The sequence below is a fragment of the Pteronotus mesoamericanus genome, unplaced genomic scaffold (assembly GCF_021234165.1).
Source record: "Pteronotus mesoamericanus isolate MK-2021 breed Mesoamerican mustached bat unplaced genomic scaffold, CSHL_Meso_final contig_94, whole genome shotgun sequence".
NCBI lineage: Eukaryota > Metazoa > Chordata > Mammalia > Chiroptera > Mormoopidae > Pteronotus > Pteronotus mesoamericanus.
In genome coordinates, this window is record NW_026555285.1 from 48,886,341 (window position 1) to 48,907,367 (window position 21,027).

A 21,027-nucleotide genomic window follows, 5' to 3' on the forward strand; every position below is an offset into this window, starting at 1 on the left:
GGGAAAACTAGCTATCCACATGCAAAAGCACGAATTTGGCTCCTTATCTTACACCATATACAAGAGTTAATGCAAAACAGATTAAATGAAAGACCCAAAACTATAAAATTCCTGGAAGAAATCATAGGAGAAAAACTTAATGACATTGAATTTGGCAATAGCTTCTTGGATATGACACCAATAGGCAATCAAAAGGCATATATGAAACACACAGAAGAGAGAAAGAAAGGAAGAAAGAAAGAAAGAAAAAGAAAAAGAGAGAGAAGAAAGGGAAGGGAAGGAAGGGGAGGGGAGGGTGGAGAGACAAGCTGGAGCCCATCAGAGCTGACGCCCAGGGCCTCAGCACGCGCCCTGCGTGCACACTTACACCCAGGCTCCCTGAGCTGTGCACATTGCATATGAACGGCTTTCACACGTCACCCCTACCTTACTAAAGGTGTTCAAAAATTAAGTCCTGCTAAAAAGTAGTTTTAAATCACAATAAAGTAATGATTCCTTCTGGGATTAAAAATAAAAGATAACAATCAACATGAAGGGCAACCTGCAATAAGGGAAGAAGTATTTGCAAATCACATTCCAAGCTGGATGAGCCCTTCTCAAACACTCTGGAAAATCTGAGTAAAAATCACCATACAATTCTTGCCTGCCTCATACGCATGTGCACGCTGGCTTAGAAAGGATGTAATTTTAAAGTAGTCATATAAACAAACTATTAAACATCATTCAGATGTTTACACCTAACTTGCCTGCATCTAAGCCTTTATTCAAAGATGAAGCACAAGCTGTAGAAACTAAAGTGTGGGTTCAGGTGACAACGGACGGGCTGAGCGCGGGGAAGCACGTTTGGCAGGCGCTCCCGGGGAGACGGGGCCCTCCTCACACCCCGGCAGCACCCTCCTGGGCTCCTTCTTCGTGAAAGCCTCGTCCTTGGGGCCTGTGCTATCCCCACCCTCTCTGGGCACTGCCCGCCTCAGCCCTGTCCCTTAAGTCAGGCCTAAGGTGGGCATGACCTCCCGCGGGTCCCCCTTCTCCTCGCCCCTCAGATGAAGAGAGCAGACGTGCACAGACGTGCTTTTGTCAAAACTGGACAACAGCAACAACAAGACTGTGTCAGACGTTTACTGCGTGTTCCTCAAATAGACTGGCAAAGGTCGAAACTCGGGGTAATGATATTCACAGCTATGGAGGTCTTCTGAGATTTAGATCATTACTTTTTAATTAAATAACAGATGTACTAGAATATAATTTACAAACTACACAATGCGTTCATTTAAAGTATACAAGTACATGGTCTTTACACACTCACAGATCCGTGCAGTCATCAGTACAATCGATTTTAGAACATTTTCATCATACCAAGAAATGAGCTCTGTGTCCCCCGTCCTTTCGACCCTCCGCCGCCGCCGCCGGCCCTAGACAACCACTAACTTACTGTCTTTATAAATTTGCCCGTTCTGGGTATTTCATGCAATGGGATCATATTAATAGATAGTCTTTGGGGAGTGGCTTCTTTCACTTAATGTTTCCTAGGTTCATCCATGTTGTAGCATGTGTCAGTAAGTCATTCCTTTGCATTGCTGAATAACATTCCAGTGACTGAATACACTCCATTTTGCTTATCTATTCATCACTTGATGGACTTGTGGGTTGTTTCTACTTTTGACTATTATGTATAAAGCTGCCATGAACATTGGTTGATGTGTTTTCAAAGACCTTGGTTATGTATCTAAGAGCAGAATTGCTGGATCTCGTGGGAACAATGTTTAACTTGCTGAGGAGCTGCCAGACATCACAAAGACGCTGCACCACTTTGCATTCCCTCCGAGGCGAACATTCCCAGGTTCCCTGCATCCTCACCAGCACTTGCTTTTGTTCATCTTTTCTGGTAACAGCCATCCTTGCGGGGATGTGGCATACAGTTTCAGTTTGCATTTCCCTGGCGGCTAATAGTGTGGAGCATTTTTTCATGTGCTTATTGAGTGTTTGTGTATCTCCTTTGGAGAAATATCCAATCAAGTCCTTCGGCCATATTTTAATCTGGTTCTTTGCCTTTTTATTACTGAGTTGTAAGCGTTCTTTATATATTCCAGATAAGACAGCCCCTTATCATGGACATGACTTACAAATAATTTCTCTAATTCTGTGGGTTGCCTTTTCATTTTCTTCGCTGTACCCTTTGAAGCCCAAAATATCTTAATTGCATGAAGTCCAATGTAGCTACTTTCCATTCGGTTGCTTATGCTTCGGGTGCCAGACAAGGACGCATTGCGCCTGTTTCCGTGCTGAGTCGGAGCCTGGGGGCCACGCTTGACCTCCAGGCTCCTTCCCATCCTGCTTTGGCCTTTTGGGTCCAGGCTTTCTCTCCCCCTCTGACCTCAGCAAGAGTCCCAGAAGGATCCTGTGCCATTCGGTCAAAACGCCCCAGTCTTGTGGGCACTCGGGCCGGTCCAGCCCGGTGGCAGTTCCTGCTCCGCAGGGACTTAGAGCGCGGGCCGTGGTGGGCTCCCGCCTGTGGCCCCACGCCCGCCACACCCTGCCTCAGTGATCCTGCCCGAAAACCTGCAACCTGGGTCAGACTCTCTTTCTTCATTTTTAAGGCACTGGGAACATTACAGAATATAACTCATGTAAAGTACCCGGCCAAGTGCCTGGCACATTATAAATAATAGCTGTTTGCTGCTCCTGGCTGCTATTCCTGGTTATTTTACTTCTGCAACAAAGCCTGCCTTCCAGGGCTCCAGGCGTCCTGGCTCCCCTCCGCTCTGTCTCCGGTCGGTACGGGGGACCACGCCGTGCGCCCGTGAAGGCCCCCAATGTCCTGCTCGGCCTCCTCCGCCTCCCTCGGGCAGCAACGCCTCTCGCTGCCCCGCACGCACCAGCAGTGCCGCCCCGAGCCCGCTCTGCCCACGGGGCCTGGCCCTGGCGGCTTGTTTCACCGACCCATCTCTCCACTGCGCACCTGCCCAGGGGCAGGCCGGCCTCTCACATCCCTCGGTCCGGGCTCTGCCTCTCCACCCGGCCCAGGGACAGGGCCTCCCTTGCGAGGCCCGGGGCCCTGTTCAACGCCCACCGTGAAGGTCTCCGCCTTTCGCACGCACCCGCTCCCATCCAGCCTCTTCGTTCCCGCTGGACTCTCCCCTTCTCCTGGGGCTGCCCTGGCCTCCTGGCAGCTTCCCGAAAAGCGCCAGGGGCGCGCCCAGCCGCGGGCCAGTCTGCGGCCGCGCGCTGTGTCTGCAGCGCTCTTCCCCGCGCGCCCGGCTCGGGCAGCGGCCTCCCCTCTGCAAGTCTCTGCTCGGCCGCGCCCCGCCCCGAGCGCTGCCTCCGCTTTGGCGCTGCAGCCCGCCTGTCTGCGCCCCTGCGCTGCGCTGGGGTCTCCTGTTTTCCATAGGGATCGCCATCTTCTGCCTTTCTAGGCAATTTACTTCTTTACTATTTACCGTCTAGATATCCTTAAAAGCCTAATTAGGATAGAAGCTCCGTGGGAGCAGGGACCTCTGCTCCTGGCCTGAGCAGTGTCCGGCTTCACCTGAGGCCCTGCCTCCGGCTGCTGGACACGTACCCATTGAAACGGCTGAATAACCACGCTTTGCATCTCTCTGATCCCCAGCAAGGACGAACCATATGATCACGGGCCACATGTGTTTCCCTTTTGTCCGTTTGTCCGCGTTTTTCTTACTGATTTATAGCAGCACTTTAGAATTACGTGGCACTAATCCTTTGTTGGCGTGCGTATTCATTTTATTTACAACCAGCACCTGGCAAGGGCCCGGGGGTGGCCGTCCTGACGCAGAGTCTGACCACTCGCTCCGCCGGCCCCAGTGCGCAGGTTCGCGGGTGCATCCGCCGTTGGAAAGGAACGAGAAAAACGCCTGTTTAAAAATGACGGAAAAATTACGCGGGAAAGGACAGGAAGCGTCCGACCTACCCCGGCAAGCAGTCCCCGCAGACGGCGTCGCTGGTGGCGGAGCAGTTGGCCTTCTGGAAGCGGTTCACCCCGGCGCAGTCCAGGCACGGCTTGCACTTCTGAAAGCCCCAGTCGTCCTTGAACCTGTGCGGCCGGCAGGTCACACACTGAGCATCCTCCCCGTAGCCAAAGCCACATTCCTGCGGGGATTAACGGGGATGGAAAGCTATTCAGACACCGCAGGCGCGAAAAAGGAAAGACGCAGCCTGAAAGAAGACCTGCTCTGGTAATTGCCGAGGGCCCGCCGCCCCAGAGACAAAGGCGGCTCTCCTAGCAATTTCCAACGTGTCTCCCGCTGCTAATCATCTCTCTTACTATGACAAGTATACTTAGTCATCTGCTTTATTCACGGAGCGGAGAGCATTTGAATCATAAAGGCCCCCCCGCTGCCGCATTATTGCAGCGGCCCAGAATTACGGCAGTTTCCTCGGCTCTAATTAAGCCAGTCTTGGGAGTGTTCAGAAACTGAAGTTGGAGAAATGTTCAGACCAAAGTCAGTGAACGTTCATTATTCACTTATCGAGGCAGAAAATAAGTACTGCGGTATCAACAGGGGTATTTTAGGAAATGAAGTGAGCTCATAAGAAGTTTCAGAAGCTTACAAGTCTGGGAGTCCACCCAGCCGACAGCACCCTGAAACGTTTGGCAGCTTAACATTGTCTGAGGGTAGGAAGGTTCTTACGTATTTCTTAAAAACAACAACAACGCTACATTCTTGTCTGGATAAAGCTGTAGTACTAAAGGCCTTCGGCGTCCCCGGGGGCGGACGTCAGAACCCAGTGCTGCTCTCCAGGGATGGGCGAAACAAGTAGCTCTTTGACCCACATTATGACCCCTCCCACGAGTTGAGGCAACTTGCTGGTAGAGCAGGTCACGCAACGTAATTATAATGCCACCGTGAAAAGATTGAGGCAGGTGTGTGTTCATGATTGTTCAAAAAATAAGCTGTAACAACAGAATTAGACGTATGATCCCATTTCTTACGAAACATTGGGGATGAGTACTAACCCTCGCTGGGTGCATACTCTATGCCAGGAACTTTTTATTTTTTATTTATTTTATTTTTTAATCCTCACCCGAGGACACTTTCATTGATTTCAGGGAGGGAGGAAGGGGGCGAGGCAGAGAAGCGCACCCTGACCGGGGAACAAAGCCGCCCCTTTCGGCGCACAGGTCGGTGCTCCAACCGGCTGAGCCACAGGCCCGGGCTACGCCAGGAACTTCCTACACAGCAGCTCACTAATTCACACTCCGCCCCAGCGAGCTAAGCGCTATCATTGTTCCCGCTGCACGGCTGGCCGTCTGGGGTTCCCCGGAAGGTAGCACCTTATGCAGGGTGATACATTCGATAGCTAATGTTAGAACCAGGAACTGGGTCTACACGGTTTAATTCGAGAGTCAGACTTCACACCACTGCACTGCACGGGCTCTCCGGCACTTTATTGGACATCTACAGAGGAAGACGTCCGAAAGGTTGCGTACCAAACGTCAGCGCCGGTTATCATACTTTGTGATGGTCTCTATAGGACACGGGTTCATTAAAAAAAGGGAAAAAGCAGCTGCAGAGCGACAAGGAGGAGGCACACGCAGAGGGCAAGCCGAGCAAACGCGCAGACAAGGCTGGAGGCGGGAGAGACGCTCACCAAATACACCCTCCGGCGCCGGCCTCCCCACCACAAACCGCAGACGCCAGGGGCGCATCCCAGCGGGCTTGAAATTCCCGGTTTTTAATAAAATTCATATATTTTGATTTCTTCATCCATATTTATATACACCGTCAACTAAGCAATACTTATTGGCCAAATATTAAATCAAAACTAACACAAAGAAAAGTATTTCCTGTACTCAATAAACTACCCAATAGAGAACATTAACAATAACACTTCAGTGTAGATTTCTCTTTTTTTATTTTTGACTGAGGGACGCATCCACATTTCGGAGGAGCGACGCCCACCTCCTTCTGTCCGCCCTCCGGTCTCAAATGTGCGCCGGGGGCGCACTGCCAGGTGGGGGGAGGCACAGGGCAGGCCGCCGGCCCGGCCCGGGCGCTCCGCCGCAAGGCGCTCTGAGCCAAAGCTCAGACGGGCAGAGGGAAAAGCCAACCATTCGACCTGAAGAGCTACTTCACAAAATTGGAGTTTCTTTAAAACGGTTAATGGACATTAGTGGAATTACGAGTTATTCTCAATTTTTAAAATTCTGTAATAATTTGTGTATGTGTGTTGTGCAAAAGGCATCCAGTGTGTGTGCTCTGTCTGTGGGCAATACGGTTCTGTGTGGGGGCCGAAGTGCGTCCGCACTGAGCCTTTAGTTGCTAAGAGAGCCGAGCGCATCCAAAGGCTTTCTCTCCGTGTAGAAGCGGGGCTCCAGCCGGTAGCTCAGGGTCAAGGCATGCCCATGACTCCTGGGCGGTGGGGACCTCGCTGACCCCAGGCTCAGCGTCTGCACGTCAAAGATTCAAGCAAAGGCAATGTTTCAAACTCATGGTCTGATCCACGCAGCTTGGACCGTACGGTCTCATAGACAAGTTAAAACACAACGAGGAAGAGAAAAGGGACGCGTTGAAGGGAAAACAAAGGGAGAGAAAAGAGAAAGAGATGGAAGAGGCTGCATCAGCTGGAGTCCATGTCGGACGTTTTGTTTTCTAAGCCAGGCTGGCAGAGGAGGAGAAGGAATATGTATTTCCCTGCCTTGGAGCCAAAGTCACAGGAGTCTGAATGCCAACCCTGCCCCTTGTCAGCAAAGGCTTCTGGGGGATCTCTGAGCCTCAGTCTCTTTGTGCGTGGAGTGGGGATAATGACACCTGCCCTGCGTAGCTGTTTTGAGGAATAAGCCGGAAAACTTACTAAGCCTCTAAACTGTAAATGAAAACAAGCGATACCTACAGCTATAATTATTTTGGGGTTTCTACAACACAACAAACCAATGTTCCCTATTCAAGTATGATCACCAATGAACAGGGCATCTTCGGGCCCCAATTTTTTTTTTCTAGGTTACTTAACACATTACTTTCCATCTAAAACATTTTTACTGAATAAAAATTTTTGTGAAACGAACCGCCTTCTAGAGACGGGCACCTAAAATAGAACCTCACCTGGTCTGGTTGAACCAGCTGCCACCGGCGCTCCAGCACCAGCAACCAGGCCCCGCGGCGCGCACGGGTGGCGGAGCTGCTTCAACGCGCCTGCCAGGCAGCCCGCTGCCCCTTCTGGCCCGTCTCTGAGGACCCCCTGCCTCTCCCTCTCCGCGCCTAAGAACTACATTAAATGGCCCAAACAGAAATGCACCTGAAGAAACAGAAATGGGGGCTGCCGTGCTCTCGCCTCTTTTGGGAAGGATCACAGGCCGGAGTGCCGGGGGATCTGGCGGTTATTTGTGGGTGGCCTGCGCTCTGAGTCCATGTGGTGCATGGGACTATGGTCACCAACACGTACTTGCCACCGATCACCGTGTGCCATTACTAGTCATTATGTTTTATGGAATGAGGATGTCGTGGAAAAACATCAGGGTTCTATTCTACACTGGCCCAAAATCTTGTACAGAAAGAAGGGCCCCCATGCATGATGGTTTGCTTTTGCTGTCTGGGTGTCAACTTACTATGTCTGCTTAGAGTGTGTGTTTTGGTGACAACAGGCGTAACCTTTGTGGTGGATTTAGGTGAGGGGTTGGGTTGACTAAGGCTTTGTGTCAATTGCTACCACAAATAGTGCCACAATGGACTGAGCGTGCACTGTGAACTATACAGTCTGCTGGGAACTTTTATAGACGTTATTTGGAGGAATGTTATTGAAATATATTTTCTCTAACGTATGGGCCAATATAAAAAAGGCATGAGAAAGCCAGCCGACTATTTTTAAACTTTTAAAACTAATACAGTTTGCAGTCTACGACAGTCTAAGAAACTGATGAAGTGACCACCAGACATGTTACATTGACCAGAAACACTGAATTAATTGAAAATTAAGAGAAGTTATTTCCAAGAAATTAAAGTACAGTATAGTGTACACGGCAGCAGTCACTTAGAATGAGCTGTCTTGTTTCTACGGCACTAGAAACACAGAGACACTGTAATTATTGGAAATCCAGGCTAGAAATTAAACAGCATTGTGTATGTATTTTCAATCTGAGATGAGGACTCTGGATTTATAGAGCTGTAAGGGAGGGGGGTGGCGTCCCTAACCCCTGCATTGTTCAAGGGTCCACTGTACATTTTAAATTACCCACAGTAGAACTGTCTACTTTCAGGTTCTTATTTCATGCAGTAAAATTAGGTGGTTAAAACGCCTTGAAATCTTCCCGGCTAAGTTCAGTAAATCCCTACAAAGAGAAAAAGAAAGGAGGCTGGAGACCATTTCTTTCCCCTTCTCGTTTTCACTTTTTATATCCCGCGACATCCTCACCGACAAAACGTGATGACTAGTAAATGGCACACGATGATCGGTGCCAAGTACGTGTTGGTGACAACAGTCCCGTGTACCATGTGGACTCCAGAGTGCAGTCAGCCACCCCAAAGCTACTCTAACACGTGCGATGTTATTCTAACTCAAAAAATACACCTTCCTCCCTGTCCCTGGGGCCTGACTCCCTCCTTCCTCCCTGCAGCCGACAGCCGCCGCGACCATCTGCTGGGGTTCCCCCGCCAGACACCGCCCCGTCTGCACCCCTGCCCTGCAGCTAGCACCCCTGTTGCGTGCTCAGTGCACCCTGGAGGGTCCCTCAGACCCGCAGGCGGCGAGACCATGCCATCCTGGGGCTGCAGCCTCCTCGGCTCTGCAGGCCGTATCCTTGGCCACGGCGGGCGGCGGGGGCTGGGACAGAGGGAGCAGCATCAGCGCAGGCGAATCGCGCCCGCCCCGATCCCCGACCTGGCTGCGCACGTAATGAAAAGAGTATCCAATCTTTGGGGTTTTCTCGCCCGTTACTTTTGGACGGAACGGGGCCATTTCCTTAGGCGCACTGTGTCCTGGGGCCAGCTGTACACCGCACGTGGGGGGGAAAGGCATGAGAGCGCTGCGGTGAAACGCAGCAGAAGACTGGAGGCAGGGAGGCCCTCGGGCTTAGCCTTCCGCGGCGCGGCCCTCTGCTGGGCCAGACTCAACGGGCGCCTCCGAGCCGTGTCCAGCGAGGCCCCTGCCGAGGCTTGGCCCCTGCAGGCCCCGCTGCCCACACATCCCGTCAAGTCAGTGCGGCTGCTTAGTCTTCTACCAGCGCGCCCGCCGCCTCCTGCAGACCCCCGATACCTGATCCAATTTCCCCCTGGGCCACCACCCACGCACCCCCAACCCCCAGCAGGTGCCAGCCGACCCCCTGGCTTGCCCTCAGCTGTAGTCCTGCTGGGTCTGTTCAGCCTGAGTCCCCTTATCCTGGGGTTTCCTCTCCGTACGGTTCCATCCCGGGGGCCTGGCCCCACTCCTTGGTTACAAACCGCCGCCCCCCGCCCCATGTTATATTTGGAACTAAGCCCAGTTCTATATGAGAGCTCTTTTCCCCTATGGCAATAGTTCCTGAGTAAAATGGGCTTTTATTGCCTTAACCTCTGTCCTGCGCTTTGACACCTTCCTGGCTGCTCTGGGGCTCTCCCTCCCGTTGTCCTTTCATGGGAAGGAGGCGGCTAAGGATGTGGGCGTGGGTTTGGGGAGGGAGGGTGAGGAGGGACGGGAAGGAAGCCATCGCTGGGCTTCAGAGAAAGCTGAGTGCGGCTTGTCCTCTGGGAGCGTGGTCCCCGACTCCTACCAAGAGCAGGGGTGCACCCAGGTCGGGAAGGGCCCCACCCTGCAGTCCTTATGCATTCACTTCCTTGAACGCTGGAGGGACGCGCCTTCCCTGAGTCCCTGAGAACACCTTTTTTCTAAGAAACTCCAAGCTGGGCATATGGATAGTGAATTTTTTTTTAAATGCAATTTAGAAACAGGCATTTCTGTAGGGCTTCTACTGCTGAAGATCACCCCATGTGTGGACAGCCCTTTGTGCGGAGCCCCTCGCTCCCCAGGGTCCCCCCTCGCACCTGCTCCTGACCGGGAGCCTCTGGGGGACCAGACCCCAGCCGGGCCCTGAGCCCTCGCTGGGCCCCTCCGCGCGCCCGGTGGCAAATACCTCCCGGAGTCAGCCGCCCAGGAGCCCCATCCGCGACCTACCATCGGGTTCCTCGTCCCCTGTCCCCTGGGGGCATCTGATCGCCAGGTCAGCTCGGCCCAGCCAGGACCCCTGTGTCCTGCTGGACCCCTCAGTGTGTGCTGCCCACCGACGACCCGTCCTGCCCGGCTGTGCGGACGGGGAGCCAGCTCTCCCCCTGCCGCCAACCCTGCTGCGCGGTGCCACAGCCGCGGGGCGGGGGGGGGGGGGCCCTGAGCCCAGGCCCCGCGCATTCCCCAGCGTCACCGAGTGCTGCCTCTTTCCCTTCGCAGCACACAGCGGGCTGGTGAGCGACGCGTCCTTGCTGAATACAGGGACGGATGGGTGTGGTCTGAGGCAGTGTTTCCTCACGTCGTTACGCTTATTTTATTCCAGGGGGCAAAGCCGTGGGACGCTCACGGCCATGTCCCCCACGTATGAGATGCCCCGGGCCGCCGGGCTGCGCCGGGGGCGGCCGCCTCCCTCGGGGCGGTTCAAGGCGGGAGAGGGCTGCTTCCCCGGGCTGGTGGCAGAGTGGGCTCTGTCGCTCTGCCCCATTTTTTTTTTCCAGCCACATCGGGTGGCTCTGCAGCAGCAAAATGACCCGAAGTCAACAGTCCCCAAGTCCCCTTCTTCCCTTCCTGCCTCTGCAAACCCAGCACGGAAGGGGAACAAACGCAGGCGGCCCCCGCCCACGGCTACACTGTCGGGGGGCAGCTGCCCCCGCGGCCGCAGCCCCTCACGGAGGGGTGGGGGGCCCGTCCGGGAAGCACGGGCTGCGGCCTCGGCCCAGAGTTACGGGCTTCGCTTCTCTGAGCTGCAGAAGCTCGAGCCTGGACCAAGGAGAGGTTTTATCTGTGCAGAAGGCCCAGGGCCGCGAATGGAACGACAATCAGACCCACGCGGCTGGCGTTTAGAAATCAGCTGTTTAAATTTCCTTTCGTAAAACAACACCAAGGACGCGTTTCTCCCCAACTTTCAGTTTATGAAAATCTTCAGCTGAGTTTTTTAAAGAAAAAAAGTACAAGCTAGAGCGTGTTAATATCTGCCAAACATCACAGGGCTCGATTAGGCGTAATTAAACATAAATAAAGTGAGCAACGCTGTAATTAAGTGGCCAAAATGAATCCTTTTTTATGCTTGCAAATAACATTAAATTTTTTTCTGTGTGTGTGTGACTTTCTCCATGTGGATGAAAACAGTTTTCCAAAGAGTGGCTGTCTTTGAAAATCTGCAGCCAGCCACCCATCCGTGTGGAGAGCAGTGCGCTGTTGTTTACAAGAATTCATTTTCTCACATTAACTAAAGTCACCCCAATAATTGGTTAGAAAAGCTTACTTTGAAAACCGTGCCAGAGACTTGAAGTCTGTTTCAAGTGGTTCATGCAAAAACGCGTTTCCTGATTTACTGCTGGGAGGCGGGCCTGTTAAAAGCACATTGTTGGCACTGCCGCTCCGCAAGGGGGTGGGGGCCGTGCCCGGGCCAAGCGTCACCGGAGGGAGGTGGAGGTCTACGCGGCCGCCTCGGGGAAGCAACCCGGTCCCCTCCCGCGCCCCGCGGACCCGCCGCCCGCCTTCGTGGCTCCAGCGCCCGGCAGCACGCGCTTCCCGGGGAGCGATGGGAGCACCGGTTCGCAGTTCTTGCCTCGGACTCAGGAAAGGCACCAGCGAGTTCCCTTCGCAGCGGCTTTCCCAGGCTGGACCCTGCGGCAGAGGCGAGAAGACTCGAATACGGCTCGGTGGCTAAAATCCTCACTCTGGACTCCCAAGGGCTCAGGGACGGGTCATGGGTTTTCTCAGAGATACAAGGAATCTACAGATTAGGCTGAATTGCTAAAAAGAACCTGAGTAAGAAGAAAGGGCGCCTGGCGCTTTCCGGGAGGAAACTGGAAACCCAAAGCGCTGAGGAGGTGGCACTGCGCGGGGACGGCTCAGGCGGCGTGGGAAGGGGGCCGCCCGGCACGAGGGACCCCGCGGGACCCCGCGGGCGGCTCCCGCAGGGCGAGACCAGGCGGGCGCCGGGGAGCAAAGGGGCCGAGCGCGTGGGCGTCGGACCGGCCGGCGAGGCGGCTCCAGAACCGCGCGCGCGCGAGGCCCGCGGCACGAGGGCAGCGCTCTGCTTCCGGAGTCGGTGCCAGGCCCGAGTCTGGAGAGGCCACGGGCCAGGGCTGCGCGGCTGGAGGCGCAGCGGCCGCAGCCCGGGTGGGGAGGCGCGCTCGGAGCCAGTGGGGAGCACGTGAAACAGCCACTGCAGTTCTTCGGTGCGCGGGCCACGCATTTCCGTAGGCCTCGGACAGGGAGTAGCGCAGTAATATACAGTGCGATGCGCAGTCTCCCCGTAAAAAGCAGTTAGATTATTTACCAATGTAGTCACCTGACAATTAACAAAAAGTTGAGTCTTAGTCAAAAGATTACATTTTCCCTTGATCTGTAAAGCGAGAAGTGGTAATTAACCAATTAAATGTTTGTTAATTTATCCAATTTTAATATATTCAAAATTTTTTCTTTCCTATGAAAGATACATGTTACTGCTAAAAACTTAATAAAGGCAGCCCGAAAAGGAGAAACTGAAAATCTCTGAGTGGACAGTTTAGGAGTTTTAGGCCAAAAGTAACTGCTTCTAAATACCCAAGCCCTTTGCCTTGATAAGTTAACTGGGAAGCAGAAATATAGTTATACTTTGGTTGGCACGTTCCTTTGCATCTCTCATAGTTTGCATCTCAGACCAACAGGCAAGGCCCAGTGCTATTTTTATTTGCTAAGAGCTAAAACCAGGATAAAAGACTTGGTGAAATATATCATTAATAACGCACACAAATTTGTTAACTTCTATATTACTAGATTTAAGTGTACTTCCCCCCAAAAACTATCTGAGGTTGACTGATCCTCTGACTCCTTTAGCAAAGCTGAGCTCCGCATCGGCCGGCAGCTGAGCGCCCGATGCAGCGGGCAAGGACGTCGGCTGAGGGGGCCCTCGGGACACACGGGGGCACCGTGGACCTCTGTAACATTTGCGCATCCCTCTGTACCTGGACCATCTAATTTTCCGTGACATCATGACCTTTACGTTTATCCTTGCTCACTCAATTTGTCCTGGTCTTTTCTTTAAGTGAAGAAAATGATCATACATATCGAAATGAAAATTAATTATTAAAATAAGTATGTAAAGAAGAATTACTTGACCTGCTTCCCAATGGAATGGGGCTGGACCGCTCTTCAATGCTCAGGGAAAATTACTACCTAGAGAAAAATATTTCTTTCGGCTGTCTGAAGAACATTGTGAAATATGCAAACTGCTATCAGATAGTCTCAGAAGACAGATTTTTTTTTTTAAATAAAAAATATTAGAGCTGACAGTACCTTCATCCCTGGTTTGATTCTCCAGGAATTATTCTGAGCTTATAGCCTCTGGATTCAAAGGAGGAAGGTGAGGGAGCAATTTCTTAGACGTGATTTACTCATCTCGGCATTACTCATCTGTAAAGTTTCCTTTAGATTTTCACAGAGATTGGGTAGAAACCTCATGGCCTATTCTCCTCATGGGCACTACTGTACCCTTAACTACTTGTTCACAGATGCGCGCCTCTTCTCACCCAGCAAAACCTTTGTCTGAAAATGCGTGTTACTACAATGCACAGACTGGAACACCCAGCTGAGCTGCTGGTTAACTAGGCATCACACGGAGTTCAAAGGTCAGCCCGTTTCAAGCCAAAGGGGTAGTCCCGGGCACCCCTGACCTAACACAGCCACCAGAGAGAGGCCCTCACCAGGGGAATGCGGAAATAGTAGTTGCCTGCTGTTTGCAGATCATTGATCACAAAGCTATGAATGACAAGACTCAACTTTAAGTAATGGCAGGCTGTAGGAGCAAAGGCCTTCTCTTTTAAAAGTCACTTTAAATAAAAAGAAGGATCTTTTGTTCCTTCTCTAACAGGAAGACTTTGATGCTTTATTTAGAACAAATAAAAAAAAATGACACATCAGTTCTCCACAACTAGTAACATCTTCAAAAGATCAGAAAATAAAGCAAATTGATGTATAACTCTGAGCACACTCACCAAAAAAAAGAGACCCAAGAATATCCAAGACTCGGAAATATGCTAGACCACAGTGTCTTAGCAAATAGTGATTAAAATGAATATATGTTAAAATGATCCTGTAGTCATGTACATTCAACCTGGGGAGACTGAGAATCCTTGTCTTGTCAAAGTGGTGTCCAAATCCCAGGTCTGGAGGAGAGCTGCCACTCGGAGCAGCACTAGTTAAGACATCACTGAGCTCTGCTTCCTGACTCGCAGTGACAACATTTATTTTAAGAAAAAGAAGTCTCAGTAAATATTGGCATCACCACTTTCTCTTATCAACACTTAATTTTTCAGTCTTTAGTAGACTATCGCTTCTTTTTAATTAATGCAAATAAACCTTAATTCTATTCTTGCAATAAAACATGCTAAACAGTAAGTTACATAAAACAATAACACTTGAGCAGAACCTATTTCTTTGATCTGAGTGAGACACACACAGACGAAAGTGTTGAAATGGGAATTGTGTTGTATCTGGCTAAAGGGACACCATGGACCAAGCATTCTGTCACGGCGTCCAAACCTTCACCAATAATTACCTAAAAGAATTTAGCTAAAAAGAAAGCATCGGAAAAGCACCCATCGGCAGCCCGCCCCCCCCCCCCGCCCCGGGCACACCGCACCTTCGACAGCTCCAGGCCGGGCCCGCATTGCTCGCAGAGGATGCAGTTCCCAGACCGGTCCCGGAACTCCTGCCGCCTGCAGTCGCCTGTTTCACACAGCGCTTCGCACGCCTGGAAAAGAGTGGAGCAAAATCGCCCCAAAGTAAGTTCATTGCTTTTTTGGCAAAAAACAAACAAACAAATAATATCGTCAGTATCATTCCCACAAATCACTGAATGTAAACACTAAGTCAGAGCGAGGCCAATTTAATTTTCGCCTTAGGAAGAAAACATGACTTTAGTGGTAAGTCAGAGGAACTAATAAATCAATGTGCCTGATCCTTCTCTGTGTTCCCTGAGTGAGGTCCTCCTTTTTCTTGGAATCAACTGCTATCTTCCTCTGATACATTTCTGAGGACCCCACTTAGAAAATGACTTAGGAGGAGCTCTCTTTTCTAAGAGGATGTATAAAAGAACAGACATGCAGATAATCAAGGTCCTTTTGCAATTTGAAAAAATTCTGATTTCCAAAGCTATATTTTTTGATCAAGAAATATAAGTGAAAATAAAAGAAAAAATATGAGCATATTCAAAAGTAATGAATTGAATAAATTAGTGTAGCTTCTGTCCAGAAAGTATCCAGCCATGTACTGTGAAAAAGAGCTATTTACTGAAGAAGATACAAGGTATAAAAAGCATTGTACAGAGGACAATGACACCTCAGTCCCCCTTCAAAGTAGACACTTGGGGACCTCACACAGTTCTCCCAATTGTCATCAGCTGCCCCACCATATTTTCCTGAATCTCTCCAATGGTCTGAAATCTCTTCCCTTTCAAAAGTGATTTTACTTTTGGGAAAAGGCAGAAGTCACAGGGCGCCAAATCTGGGGTGTAGGGGGGTTGAGTCACCTGAGTGATCTGATGTTTCATCGAAACACTCTGCATGATACTTGATGCATGAATGGGCACGTTGTCATGCTGAAGCTGCCAATCATCAGCTGCCCATAGCTGTGGCCTTCTGAATCATCCGAATAGTTTCCGTGGAAGAATGTTCAAGCTTAATGCAAAATTTGATGCAGGTTTTGTTTCTCTACTTGCTCAGTTTGGATGCGACAGCCACACAGTACACATGCTCACTCAGCTGTGTCTCCCGCCCCCACTGACTAGCACAGTGAAGGCCTCATTGTTCACGCATGCGCATTCCAGCCCACTCGCCTTGGCTGCCAGATTACGTTGATGTCACTCAAACTGTTCTTTTTATATTAACAATGGCTGGACTTTTTCCAGATAGACCACATATCTGCCACCCAATTTTGATGTAGAAGTTTCAGTCTTTTTCAGGTGAACTGAATTTATTTAGAGATTGTCTTTCAAAAATTTCTGACAATTGTGAGATCAGTAAAATTCTCAACACTGATGAAGATGACAATACTAGCCAAACTTTCTGGACAATTCAAAGTGAAAGTGCCATGAAATATGAACTTACATTCTTACTGATAAACATTTAACCACGTTCATGGAGCCGAACGCTGTACTTTGGCTCAGAGCATAGGACTTAAATACAAAGATTATCTGTTTTGGCCAGAAGAAAGCTTGTAAGTCATTTTCCCAAATATAGCCTTTTTTTTTTCTTATTTTATCTAAAAACAGTAAATTCACTTTCTATACTACCATCCTACATAGAAACGTAGAAAGTATGTTCATCTGCTCTTAACAGTATTTTGTAAAAAATGTCATAAATAATAGCATTTCAGATTGGGGACAACCTTCTGTTCAACCTTTTAGCATTAGCAGAAACACCCTCAATGACATTTCTGACTACAATTTTGTTTTCTGAAATAAAAGCTGAAAACCTGAGGAAGTACCGGGAGGACAGAGGCAATTTTATGGATAAAGCCTATCACATGTAGGTACCCAGGAAACTGCTTTTGAAGGTTATAGTAACAAGCAATTATTCAGTGCAAACTACCTCCGTCTTGAAGCAGGAATATCTACAGTGCCCGCCGGCCCCCTTACATAAGGTCAGAGCCTGACCCTCCGGAGCAGGCAGGAGGGAGAGTTCAAGGTGGGGTTCAGGACCAGAACATAATTTGGGGCTAAAGGTCTAATACTCTCCTCCCGCCTCTCTGAACAGCCCTTGACTACCAATCTTAGAGGAGTTTGATTTTGTTTGAGAGAGACAGGTTCCCTCCCACCACAAAGAGACTGTAAAGGCTTTGACCTTCTAGACCTTCATTCCGATGTTTAACAACCTCACATCAAAGAAAGGAGGCTTTCCTTGCTGTATCTGCCAGAATCCGACTCCAAATGGACACCATTTCCTCTTACTTTGTCTTCCAAGAAGACTTTGGGTACTGCCTTCAGGGTAAATAATTCTTTTCATAGTTGTAGGTCATGATTATATCTTCAAACTAAATAACTTTCGATTCTTTTGAATACCTTCATAGATCTTTTCCGTCAAGCTTTCAAACATGAAAATTCTCCCTCTGTCCTTAATGTTTTTTGGATCCAAGGATATAAATAACTATATAAAAATAATAGAACTTAAAAAATCAATTCTAAATACTTTACAACTGTGTGACTCAGCGGCTCCCAGTCAGACTCTGCGGTCTTGTAGGGATCTGAGATGTGCTGTGGGAATCCCTGTAAACCCATGGTAATCTTTATAACGGGGTGGCAAGTAACGCTGGGATTTTCACTTCATCTAAATTTAAATAAAATAATTTCAACAATTGTTACAAAAGTCCAGACTCAGAAGCAATCTTTATTAATTAATTGTAACAATTATAAAATGCAATTTGAAGGAAATTTTTAAAACATGGGATCAGACATAGGAAAGAGTTTTGGTACGACTTGTGTGAATCCTTTCACCACATTCTCACGAAACAGAGTTGACTTACCAAACAGGCTAGTAAAACTACAACGGTGAGAAGTGGCTTCTCTTGTTCCAGCAGCACTTTGAACGCCATGGTGCTTAATAAATGTATTTATTGTTGAAGAGTTCTGAAAGGTAAAAAGATACAGTTAACATTAATGACAACTAGTGACTGTGCTTTGTATTTATGGTATAATGTTTACTATTGCTTATATAACTAGAAAATAGTATTTATGTTTTAAAAGCAATCACCTTTAAAAAGATGCAATAAACTTTAAAAATTTAGGTTACGAGAGTTAACACTTTCTCTCCTTACACACCATAGGCAAAACTCCTACTGGTTTTAAAGTCCCAGGCCTTTATTGATTACCCAAGTCCCTATAGTGTCCAATCTTCTTCACCCAGTAGAGAATTACATTCGAACAGTGACTATGTAAACCTTCCATTCTATGGATTCAATCAGTGCCAATAGGATAATAATAATGATTCTTTTAAAAAAAAAGAAAAAGAAAACAATCAACACCTTCTAAGAGCTCTGAGCCAGGTACTATTTTCAGCATGTTAACTCGTTTAATCTTTACAGCTACTCTAGAAGGTAGATACTATTGTTATCCCCATTTTAGAGCAGGGAAACAGGCTCAGAGAGAGCTGAGCTACCTGCCCAGGCCGCATCGCTGGTAAGAGGCAGAGCTGGGTACAAAGCCAGGTGGCCTGGCTCCAGTGTCCCTGGGTCATTCAACCCTGCAAAACACTCCGTGTGCATCCTGGCCCTTCAGCTCCGCAAAGAGGCAGACCCAGCTAACATTTGGCATTGGTTCCCCAAACCACTTCGTGCAAATTGTATACCAGCAGGAAAAAATATACATTCATTTAAAAACACGCACCAATCATTTACAAGTGATGAAACTGGAGGCACTAATCTGACATTTTAATAAAAGATCATCCAAGCCTCTTTATCTTCTCCAGAAATGACCTAGACTGTAGAAATAAATGTGGTTGTTTTTCACAGCTCTACGTTCTCATGCGGCGTCAAGCAGGCGGCACCACGACCATGCTTATTTGTGTCTTAGTTTACGCTCCAGGTTTCATGCTGCTTAAAATAGGGACCACACCTTATTACTCTCCGCGTTCTCAGTGCCTAGCATGGTGCCTGGCGCCTGGACAGAGTAAACATTCTAATATATATATAATCTTATTACATCCTCAAGGCATTAAATAATACAGTGAAATATTTTTTTTAAAACCCAAATTCGCTATTAAAAATGCAGGGTTTCTGACATGGGGAGCTGGAGACTGAAACGTGCCACTGAAACAGGACGCTTCTCATTTCTGCGACTTCCCTTGTGTCCTGGCTTTTTACACCGAGAGGCTGGGAGACCCTTTGGCCTGAGCACATCGTCCTGAGTGGTCAGCGTGCCTTCAGGGCCAGGTCTACCCCGCACGGGGAGAGCAGCCTGAGCTCTATCCGGAAATGTCATGGGGAGGTGGCCACTAGAACACTGGGTTTTCAGTCCCGTGTCTTAACCATGTCACTTTGAGACGACCCAGCTGCAGACAGGAAACAGAACCGGTTCCCGGGGGGCGCAGCAAGGATGGACTGAGATAAGGCACCGATGAGAACTGTCTAGAACGGAAGGCGGTGTTGCGCTGATGTTGGTGTGTGCCCGCTGTTCTTGAAAACGCCACCTATTAGCTGTGCGAACCTGAGCAAGTCACTTACGCCAAGTCTCAGTTTCCCCATCTCTAAACTGGGCGTCGCGACAGTCCCTACGGCCTCCCGAGACAGCTGTGAGGGATGAGCGAGTTTAACAGCGGTAACACACGCACAGGACAGTTCGCTGATGTAGAGACAGCTTCGGGCACACAAGGAGGGCTCGGTGAGTATTAGTAATGGTGGCTGTCGTTATGAATGGCATTGCCATTGAGGATCAAAGGACCTGGCGCATGGGACAGCCCTTTGAGTTTGTAATAACCTGTGAGACAAATGTGAGACATCATTCGAAGGGCTGTAGACCGTGAGACACACAGGCCTGCAGAAAGCGAGGGAGACTGGGAGCCAACGCGAAGCTTGAACTAAGCATTTCTACTGTCGGGTATTGTGTTAAGCCTTTCTAAAAATAGAACTTTCCCCCTTACTGCCACCTTCTGAAGTAGGCATTTATCCCTAGTGGGGGAGAGAAAACTGTGGGTCAAAGGACACGTGTCCTGGTAAGAGTGGAAATGAATCTGATTCGTGCCTCTTGACCCCAAGCAAAACGGGACTCAGGGCCATTCTGCCGGCCGACTTCTGGTCATGTCCTGCCTCGCAGCATCCGGGGACCCCGCGCACCTGGCAGAGGAGGCCTCCATCGACAGAACTGATGGACGAAAACAAGTGTGTAAGGAGCACTGGCCTCCAGGCGGGGGAGGACAGGGACACAGGTCCCTGGGGGCTCGCAGCTCAGCAAAGGTGGCAAGAGGTCCTACGCACCCCTCAATGCAGCCCGGCTTGTTCACTGTTTATTTACATAGAACTACACCAGTTAGCTAGTGGGGTGTTACGAGTGTGACCTTGAACTTCTTGGAATAAAGTGAAATGCCTTCCGAAATGCTTTGGCATTCAGAAGAGGAAGGAAAATTTAATGAAACAACAAGTGTTTAAGCACTAGTATTTAAAATTAAAATAAGGCAATAAAAAAGGTATGCACTGAAATTGGTTTTAATTTCTGGAATCTTGGGTCTGGCCCAAATAGAAAAATGCTTTTATGTACTTCGGTCTTCTATTTATTTGAGGCTACTCATCAGACATGAGACATGCAAATTACCGAGACGACGCACAGCGGGTCCCCTGGGGCTGCCGCAGTTTGCCACCACGCACAGGCTAGACAACGCCCGCTAACTATCCGGCGGCACAGTGTTGGCAGAGTGGGCGCCGAGCCGTGCGCCCTCCCCGGCCAAGCAATAAGGAGACCCGTAATGCCCGGCTCGCTGCGCTCCAGGCGTGCGGGGCTTCTGCCTCACTTTCTGCCATTCAGCAGCATCCAGCAGGCTGTCCGTGTGGGCAGAGCCGGGCAGGCAAGAAGGAAGAGCCAGGGCCTCCGGCCCGGAGCTGGCAAGCACCCTGCTGGGCGGCGGAGGCGGCTGCTGACCGCACCGCGCGGCTCAGCCCGGCCGTTCGTTCGAATGAGTGGGAACTGCCACGAACGGGCCCCCAAAGGAGGTAAATCCAACAGATACTGCGCCGCACACCTTCTCTGCTGCCTTGCCCAGGCCGTGGAAACCTGTGCTGGTCTGTCACCTGGCAGAGGGGCGGGGCCTCGGGGGTGGCTGTTTCCAGGGGCCAGGCTGGGACCGAGCAGCTCCAGGCCACATCTCTTACCGCTGGGCAAACCCCTGGATGGAGCCCAAACCACGG

General features: G+C 49.9%; 1 protein-coding gene across 1 annotated transcript in view; it reads right to left on the bottom strand.

The window, feature by feature from the left end:
- The window catches only part of TNFRSF19 (TNF receptor superfamily member 19), a 66,860-nt gene that overhangs the window by 32,080 nt on the left and 13,753 nt on the right, over positions 1–21,027 (bottom strand). Inside the window, exons 2-4 of the mRNA XM_054586663.1 lie at positions 17,659–17,761; positions 14,780–14,890; positions 3,926–4,104 (exon numbers count right to left, since the gene is read on the bottom strand). Coding sequence (XP_054442638.1) covers positions 3,926–4,104; positions 14,780–14,890; positions 17,659–17,727 — 359 coding nt within the window. The 5' untranslated portion in view covers positions 17,728–17,761. The remainder of the gene's footprint in view (positions 1–3,925; positions 4,105–14,779; positions 14,891–17,658; positions 17,762–21,027) is intronic.